The sequence below is a fragment of the Salvia hispanica genome, chromosome 1 (genome assembly GCF_023119035.1).
Source record: "Salvia hispanica cultivar TCC Black 2014 chromosome 1, UniMelb_Shisp_WGS_1.0, whole genome shotgun sequence".
Classification (NCBI taxonomy): Eukaryota; Viridiplantae; Streptophyta; class Magnoliopsida; order Lamiales; family Lamiaceae; genus Salvia; species Salvia hispanica.
The window spans coordinates 33,964,077-33,986,448 of NC_062965.1; the positions used below are offsets into that span (position 1 = coordinate 33,964,077).

The 22,372-nt window shown below is 34.3% G+C and overlaps 1 protein-coding gene, 1 long non-coding RNA gene and 1 other non-coding gene across 3 annotated transcripts; 1 reads left to right on the forward strand and 2 right to left on the reverse strand.

Annotated features, from left to right (window-relative positions):
* Positions 1-341: 341 nt before the first annotated feature.
* LOC125197882 lies at positions 342-1,983 on the reverse strand. The gene is made up of 3 exons (XR_007172292.1): positions 1,943-1,983; positions 974-1,328; positions 342-874 (listed from the first exon to the last, which is right to left on the reverse strand). It is a non-coding gene; the product is annotated as an uncharacterized LOC125197882 (long non-coding RNA).
* A 3,178-nt stretch (positions 1,984-5,161) lies between these two features.
* Positions 5,162-5,245, forward strand: TRNAL-CAA. Its single transcript has one exon. It is a non-coding gene; the product is annotated as a tRNA-Leu (tRNA).
* Positions 5,246-13,790: 8,545 nt separating this feature from the next.
* LOC125201759 (auxin-responsive protein SAUR50-like) lies at positions 13,791-14,461 on the reverse strand. Its single transcript, XM_048099999.1, has one exon. It carries the CDS (start codon positions 14,376-14,378, stop codon positions 14,064-14,066), a length of 315 nt encoding a protein of 104 aa, XP_047955956.1. The 5' UTR covers positions 14,379-14,461; the 3' UTR covers positions 13,791-14,063.
* Between the last annotated feature and the right edge of the window lie 7,911 nt (positions 14,462-22,372).

Here is a 22,372-nt window from a genome sequence, read left to right on the forward strand (position 1 = left end):
TCGTACACCTCCTTTCTTACCTTGCTCAAATCAAATTCGTAGCCTATGCGGCGGCTGAGGACTTGGAGGCGTTTGCTGGTGTCATCATGCAATTTTGTAAGCAGCTGGAGACCGTCAATGTTGTTGTCCTCCTTCGCACTGCTGCAACTCCCTACGACAGCCTTACGCTTCTTCCCAGTAGGTAGAGGTGCCCACGGTTCAGGAACCGGCGGTTACGGTTCGGAATCGCCGGTTCTAGTTTTGGAAATTGTTGAACCGGAACCGAACCGCGAAGGTGTTTCACGGTTACGGTTCCGGTTCAAAAACCGTCGGTTTCAGTTTCGGTTCCGAACCGGCGGTTTTTCGGTGGTTTTTTTACGGTTTTTCACGGTTTCAAACCGCCAGTTTTTTGCGGTTCTGGCTTAATTTCACGGTTTTCCGGCCATTTTTTGCGGTTTAGGTTTGAAACCGCCCGGAACCGGCGGTTCCGACATGGTTTCGGGTAAAAAAATTTTGAACCTGAATCGAACCACGATTCAAAAATCGACGGTTTCGGTTCGAGTAAATTTTCACGGTTTTGGTTCGGAACCGTAACCGGTGCTTACGGTTTCGATTTTAACCGCCGGTTCGGTAAACCTTGGGCAGGTCTACCAGTAGGGATACCACCTCCGTGGCTGAGTGAAGTGTTGTCTGCAACTTGCTCCTCAGTGCCATAACTATATCTAGATGCAGATATGTCCTCCAAGTTACACTTGAACCTCCATCATATTCAATCTCCGCCTCTTTTGAGATCCTCAGCAACCACTCCGTTTGCGCGGTCTTTCCCAAATATAACTTGCAAATGCGGCCAGTAGGGCCAAGCTTTGTTGCGCATGAACCAGGCCTCGAGATCCACCTGTCAATGAGGAATGAAGAAAATGAAAACAATAGATACTTATCGATATAATCTCTGCATAAAATCAGTAAAAAAAGTCTAAGGAATAAGTCAAGTTACCCTCACAATCTGGGACCACTGCTCCTCTGTGGCATCTATTTTATAGTCCACATCTGTGTTGTATCCAACTTCAGAACGCGATAGTATACCTTGCAGCGAGTTGTAAGCTTTTTTCCAGGCAGTTATCTTGGACACAATGTGGGGATTCGCTCTGATATCAGAGTTGGGACAACGCCAACTGTCGGCTTCCTCGAGCTTCCTCGAGCTTACCAAGGTATCCAGCCGTTGTCGGCTTTCCACTCATGTGTTGACAGATCCTTCAGCGGGACAACCAGTATCTTCTCCTCTCGATCAGACCAACTACGCCTAGTTCGATCAGTCTTACGTCTCCGCACGCGACCAAAGTCTGCATTCACTGCAATGAAATAGCCACAACCAAAAATCAGACCCACACTCTGCATCAATCGTCAAACACAATAGACCACTCATACACACAACCAAGTTTTTCCATATGAGAACTGTACAAACGCAAGCCCAGATAATACCGAAGTCAAAGGACCAGATCCCAATTATAATACGCACAAGTTTTTGATGATTAAAATCATTAAATTAACATATGCAAAGGGTATAATACACACAACGGTAGAGTATAATACTGAAGGCAAACCAACAAATGCAAAGGGTATAATACACATAACCTAGATTTTTCTACCACTTTATAATAATTTCATACCAGCAAATCTCCAATAATGACAACCTAATTTTACACATTAATACGCACATCGGTATGGCCAACCAAATACAAAATAAAGAGCAAGTATTAAAGTGCAAAACATAAAGCATCTCGCAAAAAGAATAAACACACGTTTAGGGTTTAACTCGACACTCATACATTAGTGCTCAGATGGACCAAAGTCAGAATGAATCTCTACCATGTCGCTAAAAAAATTTGTAAAATGTGAGACAAGGTACAGAAAAACCTGGTGGAATAAGAGTGCGGTAGAATGCTTTATAGCCGGCGAGACTTACCCGAAGAACAAACGGTGGTGAACGCTCTTGCAGAAAAATACCCAACTACACAGGGAGAAGGAAGCGGCGCAAGAATTGAGAAGAAAATGAGTGCACAAACTTTTATTTGAGAGCTAGGGTTTTCATTTTACCAATTTTGTAGTTAATTGGTAAAGTGGGGGTATGAATGACATTTTGGGTACTAAATGAAGGTGTAATATGGAAGACCAAACACCAGATAATATAAACACCCTTATTATTTACTGACAGACCAAACACACAACTCAATATAGGATATTAGAAAAAGCGGTCGCTTACCTTATCTGAAGGGCCTTTATCGGAACACTTACAAACAAATCAAACAAGTCCTAAGTAACAAGTAGAAATTCATACTATTAAAATTTGGATTTTGGATTATAACTAGATTCATGAAATTGGATAGCACATGACTAATTAACGGATTTGACACCCATAGCTGAAAAACTAATTTTGGCATCCAGAGGGTGTTCGGTTCGTATGATTGTATCTGGGATTAAATTTGTTGTGTGTTTGGTTCATGAGATTTAACCCACAACTCAATCCTAGATGAATAACCAACTAACCCCCTATGACTAAAATAATCTCACAACTCAATCCTAGATTGTATCGTGGTATTATTTTATCTTGCAAACTGAATACCACCTAACTAGATGGATAATCATAGGATAGTTACTCATAGCTAACCCTCTCCAACTAAATAATCTCACAACTCAATTTTAGATTATATTTTGGCTACTATTTTATCCCGGAAACCAAACACGTCCAAAGATGATTAATTCAACTAAGAGGAAATGGGTCTACACGAAACAGGCCCAATGTAATTTTTTAACTCTGTAAACTAGGCCCAATATAATTTTTGACACTGAAAACTAGGCCCAATCATCCTAATTGTCAATATATATCTTTACTTTTGAGGGGAATTTAGCATGACATTAGTATCTTGATTTTATCGTTGTTGTGATATTTCAATTTTTTGTATAGGTAAGCAAATTTACGAGGGTGAACGTAAGTTTTAATCAATTTACAATTTATCATACAATTACAGACAAATGTCAGGATTATGAAATATATCCGGTTCATCATAAAGAGTGTTATAATTATAATTATGGTGAGTGAAAAATCGTTTCGATTTTCAAATCCACATTCACGTCATCACGTGCGACATTTGATGAAATTAAGCAGCTGTAGTATATGATGTTTGGTTTATACTGAAAATCAAGATGAAAACTAATGTAATGAAATTTATGATGATGTTTTTCTGTATATATAAAAAAAGATATAGTATATAGCATTTAATGATTATAATTTTAGAGTCAGTTAGTGGATGCTTAACACGTATTGAGCATCTGGGTTTTGTTTTAGCTCAATGCATTATTTGATAGTGATTGATTTTTTTACTGTTTGATAAACATAGTGTTTAGAACGAAATTTTTAAACATTGCAAATGGCCACATGCCTCTTTTCAAGACAAAGTCACATTACCAGCCACCACGCCTTAATTCCTCGAGTAAACGCCTGGCTTCGTATATTTGTTAATCATCAACTTCTTTAATTTAATTACAATAGTCCTATCATGATTGATGACAACCATCGTATATACCCGGAACATAGACATGTACATGCGTATATCCCCACATAAATTAAGACTAATATTTTGTGATGGCATTTAAAATTAAGTATTAAGAATCAAGTCAGTTGAATAATACTACTAGTAGGGATGTCAATCTAGCCCGAAACCCGCGGATCGACCCGAATAATCCGGTAATATCATAGGGTTAGGGCCGGAAAATCTCAACCCAAATACAAAATAGGGCTACACGGGCTGACCCGTTCGGGTCAGCGGATTATGCGGGCTAGCCCGGGTGAGTTGCGGGTTAGCCCATGGGTTGAGCATTTAAAATAAAAATATAATTAAAATTTTGGGTTATATACTTATATGAAGTATATATGGTAATTACAATATTAAAAAAACAGCGTTGATATGAAGTATATGTGGTAATTACAATATTAAAAGCAAAATTGTTATGAAGTATATATGTTAATTATGTATTCTCGCTCAAATTGAAAGTTAGGGTCATATGGAATATAGAATGTCATTCAATTTTACAGAAGTTATTTTCTACACACTACTATCTATACTATCTTTTTTAACTACTTAGAATTTATTTTCTGGGTATATAATTAAGAAAGCCATTCAACTCCTTTTAAATGCATGATTTCCATTTAATTGTAGTCAGATTCACGTGTTCTACTAATTAGCAATATGTTTATGAATATTGTTTCAATTTTCAATTGTTATTATTTTATTTATCTTGATCATTTTGATAATACTTTTACTATTTGTGATAATTTGTAGATTTTTTTTTATAAGTTAGAATATTGAATCGAATAGAAAGTAACACATAAAATCACGTTTGGTCCGAATAGCCCGTGGGTTAGCTCGAAATCTAAAGATTTAGGGTTAGGGCCGAAAATTTATAGCCCGAAAAATTCACAACCCGAATAAACCGCACCCAAATAGCCCGACAACCCGAGTGGGTTGGCCCGAACCCGAGCGGGTTAGCCCAATTGACATCCCTAACTACTAGTATATGTTTAACTTAGACTAAATTTTATCTAATTAATCCAAACCGGCACCCATGCTACAATAATAATCCTCTTTTCCTTTTTCGATGAGAATCCAAATTAATCCAGATTAATAATAAAGACACGCAAGAAAATGTCAGATATTAAAATGTTGTAATTATATATATTCACTAACAAGTTACAAGTTACACCTTAGTTAATCGGCGTTTAAATTTGAAATCATAGACCGGAAACTGAAAAGCAAACATTCTTTTCAAATTAAACATAACTGTTAATTTAAGTATACAAGGAATTTCAACCATTTGGGTGAAGTAGGCAACAATAAGGGAAAGAGTAGTCTTAATCAAATAATTTGCAAATGCCTGCATTTTGTGCTTAAGTTTGATTTTTATTAGTCGTAGTGCAAATATAGGACGTGGCACTGGCACTGGCACACATATTGATTGTATCTATGCCAATAAAGTATTTAAGTACTAGTACTACTTACTCCTCTTATTAATACTACAATGGAATACACCTAAAAAAAAAAAAAAAACCTTTGATTAAAGGAGCTGTTACTCAATCCATCGAAATTTATACTGATTTATACATAAATTCCAACATCAGCAGCAACAAGTCAGGATGGCCGAGTGGTCTAAGGCGCCAGACTCAAGTTCTGGTCCTCTTACGAGGGCGTGGGTTCAAATCCCACTTCTGACACTTTTCAATATTATTTTTTTGTTTATATTTAAGCAAATTTATTTATATTTTCTACATTTTATATTATTCCTTTGTAACTCTATTCGAAGCTTCACAAAAGGAAAGCCAAAATCCTCTATTACTTATTAAGTCAATTTGAAGTTTAAAAACTAAAGGTCAAAGAAAATCTTTCATTTATAATCCTACAACGAATTAAGGTGGAAATTTATATTCTCTCTTCGTTTTAACTGAAACAAAGATTCAACAAATTCTGTTGATATTTGGCTTGCCTGAGATTGAAACTTTTTTCCATCCAATTCCCAAATTTTAACGATCCTATAAATGAGAACTTGAAAATGAAGAATTCAAATACATGAATGTCAACAGACAAATACAATTCCTTCAAAAAAAATTTAATATGTAAAAATCTCGCAAAACAAACATGAATGGTAGTACAACCAAAACTATGATTTTACTCATCATCATAAGAAATTCTAGAGAGAAACGAATCAGCCTTTGCAGATAATTTTGCCTAGGCTCATTCGCTAAAGAAATTTCCCCACCTTCCTTCTATAGAGAATGAATTATTTCAATTCTAAAATAAATCTCACCATACTATTATTATAATATGCTTTGAATTTCACAAGTATCTTACTTATCAGTGCGCACAACAGAAGGATAATCGAAACTTTCAGATTATTTTCATTTAATGTTAAATCTAGTTTCATTTAACTCATCTCATGCAATATTGCTGTCATCCATCCATATTAGTGAATCATAACAAAATAATTAATTAAGAAAATATTGCAGCTACCCATCCATATCAATAAATCAAAACAAAATAATCAATCAAGAAAAAGGTAGATTGCTTTTTCCTTTTTATTCAATTATTTCGAGAAGAAAGAGTGGAATGCTAATAGAGAAGTTGTGGAAATTTTCGACATTATCCGTGATTAACTAATAATATGGCCCATGAAATGATAGACGGTCGATCGATATGGATTATGAAGGATATGAATTTCAAATTTGATTGAGAAAATGAAAAGGTGATTGGTGAGATATTAAAATATAATAATAATTTCTCTAGTCAACAACATTAAAATTAAAGAAAGAGTTGATGGATATCATGTCATCTATATTTTTAGAAATGCTGAAATTGCGACTATTGTCGCTCACATGGATTTTGGGCCAAATGATTTGACCCACCAAACTGCTCTAATAAATCACCCAATTCATATATTTGGTCAACTCTGGCCCACTAGAGTAATCAAAACTTGCATTTTAACATTGTTACGTTATACTATACTCACTTACATTGGTTTAATTCCTCCCATCTCAATCTATAATACTATACAATATCCAATAGACCTCTTCAAATTTGTTTTTACTGGTTTTTCTTTTAAGATTCTCTTTCACATAAAGTTTTTCGATAATTAAACTTAAACAACTTAACACACAATGTGTTAAACCTTTAAATGGGACAAGTACGTACTCTATAATTTCATGGTTCATCACATAAATTGCAATCTATAAATTACATTTAGAATGAGCCACCACCAATAATTTAATTTTCTAAATTATAATTTTCTAATATATCAATTAGCATATTATCAATAATGTATGTACCTAGCTAAATATTGTTGTTTCATATCTAATCGTCACATGGGTGGTGCTTTCAGAAACAAATTGCAATCCCATAAAGTTTAGCTGTTCTCAACACCCCCACATAATTGCATCTTATAATTTTTCTTCATTATTGTCCATCATAATAATCATATGAATTTCAATTATTTAACACGACACGGAAACTCGACATAAACACTTACAAAGTTAATGGATTTAGGAAAAATGTTGGGTCCTTATCGAATTAACCCAATAAAAATCTGATGATTTCGAAATGAGTTAGGTTGACCACCTTATTGGATTGAGTTGATATCAGGTTGACCTGATAACGACTTAATCCACAATACTATTTGTCAGCCCTAAACGGATGGAATATATATTTATTTCTTTAATAGCGGCTCAATCCTACAACGACATCAATATCCTCAACCACTCTAATGTCTTCAACAACGTGATGGGTGGTAGGGCACACGTGATATAGTTCATGGCCAGTAGTTTCAACAAAGTCCAAAAGAGGTCGTTTTACATTGAAACATGAGTCGGTGTGAACGGATGTGGAACGAGAATGTAACATTCTCCAATCACAGTTTACAATCATAACATGTTTGTGGTGTATGCGGTACTATGACGTCCTTGCTCGAGCATGTAACATTCTCTAATCACGGTTTACGACCATAACATGTTTGGGGTGTATGTGGTAATATGACATCCTCGCTCGTCGGCTTCATGTGCGTAGCCAAATTGAAAAGATGAACACATGGGATACGACTTATTGAGAGAACGACGACGTCCTGAGCTCCTTGACAGCAAACAAAAATCCATCTTAAGGTGAATCCAAAAAATTTTAAAAAGACATTATATTAAAAATAAATTTAAAATGACATAATTGAAAGTTAAAATTACAACTTATAAAAAGCGATAAAATACATGATTTATGGACAATTTTGGGACGAATTAGTGGATAAAGAAATTAAAAATAATAACAATGAAAAAAACAGTTATAAACGTTAATATTTGGGGGAGTGAGATTCTTTTATACTACCACTCCGTCCATGATTAAGTCTCTTATATAGACTTAGCACGGGTTTAAGAAATGCAATGGAAAGTGGGTAGAAAAAGTTAGTGAAGACTGAAGTGTGAGTCCTATTTTTATATATTTCATTTGTCCCCTTAAAATAGAAATTCATTTCTTTTGGACTGTCCCCAAAAATATTTTTCTCTTTAATGAGATGTGACTCATTTTCCACTAACGCACTTTTCTTTCTATCTCTCTCTTACTTTACCAATTTTGTTATTAAAACTCGTTCATTTTCAAAAGTGTCTATTTTCAGGGGCCTGAAGGAGTATTGTTTCAAAATAAAATGTGAGTGGGATGAGTTAGTGGAATGTGAGGTTTATCACCAAAAGTAGTAAAAAGTAAATGAGATTCCCAATTGTGGACGGGCGAAAGAGGAAACTTGAAACAATTAATCGTGGATGTAGGGTGTGTATTTTTTTCGAATTTTTCTTATTTTTTTTAAAAAAAATCAATTTTTCAACGATCAAAACGACGCCCACTCGCACTACGTACAATCCATATCACGCCACAAATGGTGTTTCATTGGCGTCTCGTCCCACCGGGATGAACCATCTTAGAGCATCCTTAACCCCTTCCCCATTTCAGGCCCCAAGTCCCCTCCACGTCATCATTCTCCTAAATTTGAGTCCCAGTCCACAACTGCTCTAACCCTGCAGGCCCAATCCCGGGCCACAACTATTAAATTGCACTATTCACAATTTACAACCTATTTTATGATGTGAAATAAAATACACCGAAAAATTTAAAACATGGAAAAGTTGTTCTTCATTCTGAAATTGAAAATTACAACATAGAAATTTAAAAATACAAAAAAAATCATGAAAACATAACATCAATACTGGAAAATGTTGGTGCGTGTCCAAATCTCTTCAATTAGATCGGCTTGGAGGCGTGGTACCCGGATGTGTTGTTCGTTCCACGCTTGAATAGCAGCTTGGTAGCGTTCCACTTCGTTGTTGATTTCTCCTTGGATTGCCGATATCGCCGCCTCTAACATTCGGACCATTTGAGCTTCATTTGCTCTTTGACGAGAAGGCATTTTTTCGAATTTTGGAGAGAGAAATAAAGTTGAATAGATATAAAAATGGATGGAGTGGTATTTATAGATAAACTTTCGAATATAAAACAAATATACATATTTTGAAGTTGCGGCCCGGTCCGGCCCGAAAACCAATTAACGCTAGGCCGGACCGCGTCGCGGCCCGTCCCGATGCACTTAACCCTAAGCCCGGTCGGAACCTGGGCGGCCCGCGTCCCTGGGACCGGCCCAGGCCGCAAAATGCTCCTCTCCAACGCCGCGTGACACGGGCCGGGACCCAACTGGGGTCCGGCCCGCCGTGTTAATGATGCTCTTATCATGAAGAAAACCGTTGGTGATGCTCTAACATATGTTTAGTAATTTATTAGTGCGTAAAATGTGTAAATCAATTAACAAAGATAAAAAAATTTGTATTGGAGCACTTATCTAATGATATTATGTGTAATATTTGCATGTGGTTAAGGGGTCAGTGACATGTCACCTCATATGTCCTGCAACTTGCACGGAAGAATAGGACATAACTAGGGCCCATTGTCACGTGCATCAACCCCACACCAATTTTAAACACTTTCCAGTTCTCAACCTGGTTTATATATCGGACCCTCCTGCGCACACCAACCATCGTCTATCCATCCCCTAACCTTAAAATTTATAGTAGTATATGTGTTTCGATCTTTAAAAATTAAGATAATAGGAGTCGTATGGATTAGTAAGTAAGTATCTTTTAAAAATATACTTCCTCCTCCGTCCCTATAAATCATAGTCATTTTTTAGTTGTCCCATATTAGGCCGAGTAGTTTTCTTTTTTCGGCAAAAATTAACAATTTTTTTTTTTTTTTACTTTATTTTCTATTCATCTCTCTACCTTTTTCTATTCTTACTTTATTATTCATTTGCTTAACTCATTTAACATAATTTTTCTTAAATCTCGTGTCGAAAAGAAACGCCTCTACTACAGAGGGACGGAGGGAGTATCTTCTATCCTTTAAAAATACTCTTTCCGTCAACGAATAATCAATTCAATTAAATTTGGCACGGATTTTTAAAAATATAATAAAAATAAATGAAAAAAGATAATAGAAAATAAGTCCTACTTTTATAAACGAGATAAGAGAACTCACAATACCGCTTATAAATCCACCCTAAACAATCGACGGATATATGAGCTCTATTGCACGGAGTTGGACGATATATCCGCCTTTAACTCTCTCAAGAAAGCAAAAGATGAAACCCGTTTATTTCCCAACAAATCTTAACAAAATTCCAATGCTCACCGCCTTTAATTTATGTTATTTTGCTATTTCATTTTATTTGATAATATAAAAACTAAAAAAAAGAAAATAGTGGTGAAAATAGGGATAAACGGATTGTAAGGGCAGAATTTAGGATGCTATTGCAGGTGCACTGGAATATTAAAATGCTGACATGACAAGGGGAAAATAGGGATGAGCGAATTTATAGAGCGGGCACTATTGTGTATGACCTTAGTTTATTATAATAAAATGTGAGTGAGATATAATTAGTTGAATATGTGGTTCATCACCAAATGTAAATAAATGAGACATTCATTGGTGGACTAACAAAAATAGAAAAATAAAATGATAATTAGCGGACGAGTAGTAATTGTTTCCATTTTGGTCTGCCTTTTAAAATTAGAAAATTTTTAAAAAATATTATTTCTCAAATGAGATGATATTCATTCCTCTCCGTCTCTGAAAATTTGTCACTTATTTCCATTTTCGTCCGTCCCTAAAAATTTGTCACCTTTCACCTTTTCCATTTTTGGTAGTGGACCACATATTCCACCAATTCATTCTCACTCACATTTTATTATAATACTATATAAGTAGGACCCACACGCCACTAACTTTTTCAACTCACTTTCTACTACTCCCTCCGTCCCAAGGAAGATGACCCCTTTCTTGGGCGGCACGGGATTTTATGCAACTTTATTTTGTGTGTTAAATGGAGAGAGTAAAGTAAGAGAAATGGGATAAAGTAGAGATAAAAGGGTTTTCATTTTAAGTAATGGGTCATCTTGGTGGGACAAAGCAAAATGAAAAGTGAGTCATCTTTAATGGGACGGAGGGAGTACATTTTTTAAAATCCGTGCCGGATCAAATGGTGACAAATTATGGGGGACGGATGGAGTATTTTATAAAACTTTTTCTTTCTACACCTCCTTATTTTACCAAATTATACACTAAAATTCATGTTTTACAAAAAAATCTATATTTAAAGAATAAATATAATAGTACTGCATAAATAATATATATACTTTCTCATTATACATTTTATAGTCTGTACTTTGAAGTTTTATTGTTGCCACACGAAAATGTTAAAAGGGTTATTGATCTGTGTGATTTAATTCAGAACATAATTTGGAGTCATAAATTTTCAATAAGGGTTATTGATCTGTGTGATTTTAATTCTTCATTGAATAAAACAACTACTCTACAATAGAGAAAATCCAAAGCAAGGACTGCTCGGTTTGCTTTATTTTCCATGCTCAAGTCAAGATAGTAATTTAATGCTATAGCTAGCCTACAGTAAAATATCTTTATTCAATTCATAATCGATCCATGAAAAATTGTTGGTAAATAAAACTCATATAGATATACTATAAATATTCTGGGCTAAGCCTTGAAAGTTAAACCAAAATTCATGCAAATTAAAGAGTTATCAGATTATTAACTCTTTGTCCATCTAAAATGATCACAAACTCGTACAATATTAGTATCTAATATTATAATTCCATCGTATTTCGTTTCTTTTGCATATATATTATTGTTTCTATCTCTATTGGGATTGTTTTCTTTTCCCTCATAAGAAATGTGGGCGTACTCCCTCTCTTTTGAGTGTATCTACCTTTCTTCATTTAAATTTTTTAGCATAGCTATATATTAATGGAATCTCCTCCACAAAAAATCGAAAGAAAAACAAAAAGAAACCATGCCCAACATGAGTTTCTATTTTCATAAAGAAAAAGTGGGTGAAAGAAAAAGTAGAAAATCATAACTAAATTGCTTTAATTATAAGGGTGGAGGACCAGCTCAGTCCCTCCAATTTTTTGGTCCCAATTGAATAAGGTTGTTGTATCACATAATACCTACACAGTCTAACAAAATTAGATTCTTTTCTGGTCTTTCTTATTTTCTTCTCAAATTTTAAAGTGAATCTCTTCTTCTCGTTGCCTCTCTTTGCATAAATAATTAATAATTGGTTAGGCGCGCCATGCAAATTCTTGTTTAATCAATTATACGATCAATTTACGAATTGTTAGTATTAAGATTTAGAGTCTGACAAGAATGTACACTCGACTTATCACTTTCACCACCAACCTTGCCTTCAAAATGTCTGGTCCAAATTTTCAACTAATTAACTTATGTGACAATCATATGCACCATGCTATACACTTTTATTTGAACATCGACATTAATCCATATTACCACTATTTTTATTGTTTTATCAATTTGGTTTGATTCTAATATCTTAAAATTGTTATTGATGTTATTAGTTTTATAAATTAGATAACAATTAAAGCATGATTTTGTTCTTATATTCATTTATTTGAAGGTGTATCGATCTTGATTTTAATAGGAATATACATGTAAAATTAATGGAATCTCTAGTATTTTTTAAGATTTTAAACTCAAACTAAGTTGATAAAATGAAATAAAATTATTAACGTAAATTAATCGAAATCACATGAAGTATTAAATAAAATAATAATATCTCTCAGTACAATCAGAAGAATATAAAAGTAAAATTTACGTATCGATTCAAGTCAAATTAATAAGCAGTTTTGTGCACATTGGTTGAATAAAATAACAGCTATCCTTTACCCTGTCTCGCTTTTTATGTTATAAATATTCGTGAAAGTTTGGTTATAGATTCCAAAAATTGTTGTTTGTGTAAAACTAATAGTCTAATCTTAATCAATAAATCCTTAATGGGACAAACATGGCTTTAATTCTTACTGTTTGAATAACGACATTAACGGAAAATAGTAGACTAGTGGTAGTGTACTGTACGGAATTTTAGTCCGTTACGGAACATGGACCAGTCAACACTTTCTAGTTTACTTCTTATAAATTTTGTACTACCTCCTATTAAAAACAATTTTTTCCATATTTACACGCAGCTGTTTAATACCCTGTGTACATTACCGTTTATTACATTATTTATCATGAAGTATACTATAGGACGTTTATTACCTTTCCTTAAATTTTGTCACTTTTTTTCATTTTCGTCTTCCCACAAAATTTCTCACAAAATTTCGTCCGTCCCATATTTTATTATAAAACTAATATATAAAAGTAGTACACACTCTCTACTAATTTTTTCAACCCATTATCCATTGCATTTTTTAAAACTCGTGCTCGATCAAGGTGTGACAAAATTAAGGGACGGAGGGAAAGAGTAATTTTTCGTTTTTGCAAAATCTAACACTTATTATCTTTTATTTATTTTTTTCTTACCTACTTTTCTGATCCTCGAACGCAAATTGATTTGGCATTTAAGTATTGTGTAACCTTAATTGGTTTAAGTGTTACTTAGAGGTAGTTTGAGTTCCCTGACTTCTTTGATATGTATGGGCACACTACATAATTTTCTACTTTGAATTGATGACGTGATTGGTACACGTAACAATAAATCAGTCATCTAAAATTCAAAATAAAGAAATAAAGTGAATTTCGTGTTAATATCAACACAAACATTATTAGGGAGTGGAGTAGTATTTTTATAGTAGTGCCATTTTTTATAGTCCTTTGGTATATCCTGGATCAAAATGCAAATGAAATCAAACAATAAGGCTGAAATAATTGTGAAAAAACGTGGTGGAATTAACATAAAAATTCTCTCACAGGGTGTAAGCAAACACCTCAGTGAGGAAAAATGAGAAACATCGAGCTCCTTTACAAATCCAAGCCACAATCCAGTTAGATAGAAAAGCAACCACCCAAAATGACAGATCCCTCCAAATAAATATAGGAAGAAAGATGTTAAAAAAAGAGGAGGCAATTTATCCTCTTGGGAATCTCTCTCCAAAAATAGGAGGCAAATTATATTGAGCGGCGGAATGGGATGGTTGAGATTCAGCGGATCATGGAAGTGAGCGATCTGAAAAAAACCTCTTCGCAGGGAAGAGTGAGGCCCATTTCGTGGTCGAATCCGAACTCCTCCTCGGCTCTGTGAAGCAGGCATTGGAATTGGGGGTGAGACAGGAAGGAGATGGGCACGATGTAGCGGCTGCGGTTCTGCCCCACGTACACCGCGAAGTGGCCTTTGGGGACGTCCACGGGGAGGCCGTCTTCGTCGTACCCGTGCTTCTTGCCCAAGCTCGAGCATCGTTTCATGATTTGTTTCAGGGTTGCTGCTTGAGAGAGCTTGCTGGATTTCCTGATCGCCATTTGTTTGGGGAGGAAGTGTTTTTAATTGAAGGTGGAATTGAGGGATGGGTGAGTATGGAGGAGAGGAGAATTAAAGTTGGTGGTGATTGGTGAAGATGGGGGGAGGGGAGGGTGTGGTATTTATTGATCAAGGTTGTGGCATTGAGGGGCTGTGCCGTGGGACCCACTGTGCAAAGAAAATCTTCTCCTACAAATACTAGGGGGAGTGACTCACGGAGTATTTCACTTCAATACTAGTATTTCTGCATTTATTTTTCTGTACTGCTGAGTCATCAAATTGCGAAAGAAAATAGACTAGTAGTACCGTAAACTACCACAGTTATAGTCGATTCATCCATCTTACCGAGGCAAGGCCGGCCAGTCTTCTTGCTCAATTCCAAGTTCATACAAGGATTACTACTCCCTACATTCCTTATTAATTGGGGCGTTTTTTTCAATATGAAGATAAAAAAATAGTGTGTCAAAGTGATGGTAAATAAAATAAGATAGTTATTTTTTTGTTAAAAATAAAAATGACTCAATTAATTTGAAATTTTTCAAAAATAGTAAAATGACTCAATTAATATAAAAATGAGGGGTAATTCGTGTGTGTAAATTGGCCTAGTAGGTAATATCTGAGCCCAAAAGTCTCAAGTTCAAATTTTTCATGATGAAAAGTTTTTCATTTTGACCTTATTTGAATTTTGAGAAATGTAAAGTGGATAGAAATAGTTGAGGAAAAGTGTGTCTTATTTTTATATTTTAATTTTAAACTATAACAACATACTATGTGATTAGTAGAACGTGAAGTCCATTACCGAAGTATTAATAGTAAAAAGCAAATGATATAATTATTCATGGATGAACAATAATAGCACACTGTAACGATTAATGGCGGATGCATGGGGTGATGTGTATGCATGAATTTTATAAGTTAAGCAAAATGGATAAAACAAAATTTGGGGTGATTTATATGCATGAATTTGATAAGTTAAGCAAAATGGATAAAACAAAATTTGACTAAAATTCAATAATTGAAATACAGTTATCCATAATACATATGACAGCATATATACATGTCCGTTTCTGTATCTATACTGATTTCATATGAATCACAAAGTATAAGTATCTGTTATCATTAAAAAAAAAAAAAAAAAGACAAATACATCTAAGTAGAGGAGTAGAGGAAAGGGAGGAGGGGTGCATGTGGGGTGTGGAAGCGTAGGACAAACCATGGGTTTGTGGGCTGTGTGTTAGTTTGCAAGGACACAGTGGACCCCAGCTCCATTTTTTGTACGATATGGGCCCTTTTATCTAAATCCCATTTTTATTTAAGTCCAACAATACCCAATCACCATCTATTACTTGCATAAATAAATCAAAATAAAATAAAATAGGAGTAAGATTTGATGGATTAAAACCTCAGCCAATCACCAATATAAAAAGTGTCATCAAATGATAAGTTTGGTATCGACTTTACACAACACATTATTTACGAAGGAATTACGTCTATGTAAAAATAAAGCATGCTAGTATTAGTACTATAAAATTAAGTATGAGGTTTAAATGGTTGAATGATGTAGGCGAGTACCAGCACCACCGCCCTCCCAAAATGCTTAGATATATATTTTCTGAAGAAAATGATAAATTGGATTGTTTTGATATAAAGAGCAAAAACATTTAAGAGTTTTGGATGCACTGTTTGGAGTTGGTTTCAAGTTTCAGCATCACCCTTTCCCAAATATTGATTTCTACTTCCGACATTATGTTTCTTTTGCTTACTCATTCTTTATGTTTTTTCTCTAGTTAATATATATAATAGATAAATCAATCAGAAAATAATAAAAGAAGGTAATATTTTTTTTCATAAATTTGAGTAAGATTGGTTTCCCATAGTCTAACAAGAAGTAAAGCTTGTTATACATATATAATCAATGCGTTTTTATGAAGGATAACTTGTCAAATTGGTGGATGTACATGTGTCCTAAGCTACTTAGCTCTAATTAAATTCTTAGGGAAAGTTTTATGAAGATTTTTCTATATTAAATAAGGATGTGTACATGTGTACTAAGCTACTTAGCTCTAATTAAATTCTTACGGAAATTTTTATGAAGATATTTCTATATCAAATAACTTAAACGATAGGGTATAATTTATTATAGGATGAATGTACAAAAAATAATTGTTTAGAGTCTAAAACTTGTTTAGGCGCAAAAAAGTCCTAAGTTCCACACTGATGATATCATAAATTGGAGATATTTTAATTTGTATTACTATTAAATATTAGTACCTCTTTGGTCAACTTCACTTCAAGCCGCCTTCCACAGTTCCACTTTACAAATCTATTAAGTACTTCCCCCGTCCCATAAAAGTTGAGACAAAACTTTTGGGCACGGAGATTAAGAATTTATATTAAATAAATAGGAGAGATGAAAAAAGTAGGAAAGATAAGAGAGAGTAAAGTAAATGATGGAATAAAATAAGAGTGATTATATGTTTTGTCTTTTGTTAAGAAAGGAAATGACTCAACTTTATTGGGACGGACTAAAAAAGAATACGACTCAACTTTTATGGGACGGAGGGAGTACTTATTAACTATACCTTAATTTAACACTGATTGTACAATTTATCTAATGCTTACTAGTAAATGTAAGAAACACCATTTGCCTAAATTTTATTGAGCACAGACTATAGTTATATTTAGGGGTGATAAATCGTGCGTGTTGTGTCGTTATCGTGTCGACACGATAACGTCATGACACGATAACAACAAACACGAACACGACCCCTTAAGAAAACTCCAAACACGAACACGACCCGCTACCATCAGACACGAACCCATTAACGACACGAACCACTTCGGGTCAACACGACACGATAACAACACATATATGACACGACACTATAATTTAGAGACGGAGAGAGACAAGAGCGGTTGCGGCGCTGCTAAACCCCAAACTGGAAAGTGATTCAGAATGAAAAATGAAAAATCTATTTTCACACTAATACTGAGTGCTCCATTAGACTAAACCTAATTTAAATTTTAAAATAAATAAAATAATAATAATATTATAATATATTAATATTATTTCTTAACGTGTAACACGAACACGACGCGATAAGGACACGAACTCAATAAACTTTGACACATATCCATTAATTTCGTGCGGATTCATATCGTGTTATCGTGTCGTGCCAAAAATTACCGGCCTTTTATTACATTATAAACATTGAAGGTGTTTTTGCACCTTTTGGCCAAATTTTGTATAAGATAATATGAACGGAACTAATGCATTCATTAATTTGAGAATCTGAAATATTATACTACTATTAGAAAATTAGTAAGCTACGATCATTAAGAATTTTCAACGCATAAATAATTCCTCTCGAACTCTTACTCCATTATGCACGATTCACTAGAAGAAGACATCTTATATACCTAAAATAACTGAAAATTTTGAACTCGTGATTCTCGAAAATAATTTATGAGAATGAAAAAAAAAGATAAATTTCAATAATCATGAGTAATAGTTCTTGCCAGAACTCCATGTGACACTTAAAAGGAGTATAGTACAATTTCAGTACAAATTCAAGCGCTAATAAATTTAAACAAGCATCGTTTTCATACTTCCCATTCAATTCCTTTCTACTTTATTCCAGTTCTTACCGATTAAAAACATTGAAGTTTTCAGAGCCAGAAGCTGTAGAAGCTACAACTCTATACCTATTTCATATGTGATTGAATTTATTAATTTCCATAGATGGAGTAATTATGGATGAGAATTTGGGAGGCCTAGTTTTGACTTGAAACAGAGACATTTAAGCTTCCAACTCTCGAATCCTTTAAATTCATAATACCGATATTAATTATGATTAAGATATGACACAATAAAGAAAAGGCCACAAAAAGAAAGTGAAGTTTTTTAATGAAGATGAGCAGAATGTGCATAGTTACTGCTGTAAATTCCCATCATTTTCGGTTAATTAACATGACGGAATAATAAAATAAAATGTGAAAGAGAATGGATGTCGGGACAGAAACGAGGCGCCCCATGTGATCCTTAACTCCAAAATCTGAAACCCACAAGAGAGAAAAAGGCCACCTCAAACCTCCACCACTCGCATAAATACAATCTTCTTCAGAGAGAGACTTTGATGTTATTTGCATGTTCCAAGGCTGAAAAAAACTCAACATAAAGCATACAAAATTTTGTGAAATTGATCTTCTTCTGTTGCTACATCATTTGTCTTCCCCTTTTGTTTTACGTACGAACATTCATGTTCACTTCTTGTGTAATGCTAAAAGAGTGTTATAGGAGTATTTGATATATATGGAGTATATTACATTCTACCCACTATTATCCCTCCATGAAAAATTGATCTATTCTATTTTTATCCCTCGTTTTAGAAAAATGTAATAAATAGTTAAAGTGAAGCAAAAAAATAAGAGAAAGAATAACATAGACAAGAGACTTCTCCACATTATTCTCTCTCGTACTTTACTCTCTCTCTCCACTTTAACTAGTACACTATCATTTTTGCAAAACGAGTGCAGAAAATGGAATAGGTCATTTTTTCAGGAACGGAAAGAGTATTAATTTTGTAATATAAATATAATGAATTAGTAAAATATGCCATTCATTTATCAAAAAGTAAAAACAATAAAAGTGAATCAAGAAGTTTGATGGTGAACATCCCAAATCGACAATAAAGAGAATTTAGTAGTGGATGAAGAGAGATTATGATTTACTTCCTCTTTCGTGAAATATTGTCTACATTTGATTCGACACGGGTTTTAAGAATAGTGACTAGAAAAAGTTTGTAGAAAGTGCATGGGCTCCACTTATAAAAATAAGGCAAAATAAACAACATTTCACGGACAAACCAAAACGGCAAAAGCGGACAACACGTGGTAGTCTATACGTGAGTAAGTGTCTTAGGTTTGTGTAATTTGCAAAAGAAGAAAGAATAATAGTAGCCTGTCGTTTAAGTTAATGCTTCAAATATTACCGTTTAGATATTCAATTTGAGAAGTTTTTGAGTTTTTAATCATAAAACAGAGAAAAACTGAAAAAGGAATGTAAACAGGGAGAACAGGTTGCAGTCGAAAACGGACCAACATACGTTATTAAGTGTTCTTGAAATAAGATTGGATGAAAAGATAAATAACAAGAATAATAATGTAAAGTGATGTAAACTGAAGAAAGGTCCCATCCATCTTATACCAAAATACACAAACGTGGAAGCTCGTTATTCATTAACGTAAAATCCCATTTAATTTTGTAGTAATCTATACTACACCATACTAATAAGTGAGGTAGAAAAAGAGCCAATTAATAGCAAGATTATTCGAACCAGGTAGGCACAATTTGAATTGTAGTGATAATAATACTTCTTTCTTTCGTCCCACTCAAGATGTCCACATTTTTTAGTGACATGAAATTTTAAAATGAGTTGTTAAGTCGAATAAATAGAGCGAAAAAAGGTACTCCGTATATAATTTTAATGAGGAAAGAAGAGAGAAAAATTTATTTCCAAATATAAAAAATGAATATATTGGATGTGACAAACTAAAAAGGAAAGGTGAACATCTTGAATGGGACGGAAGTAGTACTAAAATAATCATTTGTGATGACAAAGCCTTATGTGTTAGAGCATCCTTAACGCCGCATGCCGGACCGCACCTGAGTCCCGGGCCGCGGCTTGGCGCGATGGAGGAGACGAAGTAGCGGCCTAGGCCACGCCTGGTGCCACAGGTGCGTCCCCGGGCCGCGCCCCGTTCCGGCCCGGCTCGGCGTTAAAGGCAAGAGGGTCGTGCCCCGTTGCGTCCTGGCTCGTCGTTGGAGGCCCTTCGGGCCAAATCCCGACCTCAATTTCTGATTTTTTTCTAGTTTGGAAGAGGAAGAAGAGGGAGAGGGGCGACGGAAGAGGGAGCAATTTTTTTTTTATTTCTCATTTTCATTTTTTTATAGTTTATAGTATAATTTATAATTGTATGTTGGAAATTTGGAAGTGGAGCTCTCATTTTGATTTTCTTATTTTCATTAATTTTTTTAATTTCTAGTTCATAACTTATTATTTTTGAACCAAAAATGAATTTCTCATATTATAATTGCTCAACGTTTTCAATTTTTACATGTAAAATAGGTTGAAGTTGTGAAAAGTGCAATTTAATAGTTGGGCTATGGATGGGGACTGCAGGGTTATAGGAGTTATGGCCAGGGCCTGAAATTTAAGGGAATGATGACGCGAAGGGGACTTTGGGCCTGAATCCAGGCCGGGGTTAAGGATGCTCTTATGGGCACTCCGGGCTCGTGATGGTCGTAATTATCCTAACCTATAATCATTTATCAATTTTATATACTCCCTAATCTCTCTAAAAAAATAGAAGGAACATGTATCGCACGTGTAAAATCCGAGAATGTCCCACACGAATATTCTACTGTAGCGGGTATTCAAGAACTTTAGGATGGATATGAGTTTAATACAACCTCCATCTATGAAAAAAAGGCCTCTGGATAAACGACACAGGTTTTAATGAGAAATCGATAAAGTAAAAGAAAGAATGAGAAAAGGTGAATAATGTATCGGAATAAAAATTTCAATTTTTGAAATTGACTATTTTTTGTGGATACCCAAAATAGAAAATCTAGATTATTTTTTATGGCCGGAGAGAGTACGAAATTATTAAAATTTAAGAGATACTCCCTCCGTCTCACTTTATGAGTCCCGGTTTACTATTTTTGGGTGTCCCACTTTATGAGTCCCGGTTGGAATATTCCATAAATGGTATTAGGCCCCACACTCCACTAACCTTTTTCCACTCACATTTTATTATAAAACTAATATAAAATAGTAGGACCCACATTCCACTATCTTTTTTCACCAACTTTCCTTTACATTTCTTAATACCCGTGCCGAACTCAACTGGGACTCCTAAAGTGGGACGGAGGGAGTAAAAAATAGGAAAGACAAAAATAATTGAAGTAGTGTTAGAAGATGGAAGATGATCCAAACAAGAATGTATCTACATCCAGAATTGCAGCCCAAATCTTGGCTCTAGGATTAGGGATACCCAAAATAGAAAATCTAGATTATTTTTTATGGCCGGAGAGAGTACGAAATTATTAAAATTTAAGAGATACTCCCTCCGTCTCACTTTATGAGTCCCGGTTTACTATTTTTGGGTGTCCCACTTTATGAGTCCCGGTTGGAATATTCCATAAATGGTATTAGGCCCCACACTCCACTAACCTTTTTCCACTCACATTTTATTATAAAACTAATATAAAATAGTAGGACCCACATTCCACTATCTTTTTTCACCAACTTTCCTTTACATTTCTTAATACCCGTGCCGAACTCAACTGGGACTCCTAAAGTGGGACGGAGGGAGTAAAAAATAGGAAAGACAAAAATAATTGAAGTAGTGTTAGAAGATGGAAGATGATCCAAACAAGAATGTATCTACATCCAGAATTGCAGCCCAAATCTTGGCTCTAGGATTAGGCGATCTAATGGTCAATAATTAACCAAAAACACGGAAGGTCATCATTAATCAGTTTTAGGTCATTTTATAAAATCTGTTTTCGATGTCATTTTTAGATATTTTATGTCATTTTTATTAATGGCCTAACAATAAACTAAAAATGAACCCGTATGATTTTGTTCGGCGCTTTTGTATTAAGATCCAATTTTATATATATTAAAATTATGATATTCACCTTATAATTAATAGAGTAATGTATGAAAAATTCAAAAGTAGAAAGTGGACTAATTTTGTGACACATACAAAATTAAATAGCAAAAGACACTATCCAAAAATTCAATAGCAAAAGACACTATTTTTTGGGAATGGGGTGAGTACAATTTTGAGATTCATTAATTTTCATGTTCACTTTTACTAATTGAGTTAATAATATCTCAAAATTTTCAACCGAGCACTATATCACAATCTTTATAATTTGTACCAAGTTAATTAATTGTAAGATTCTTAGTCATATTAGTTGAACCTT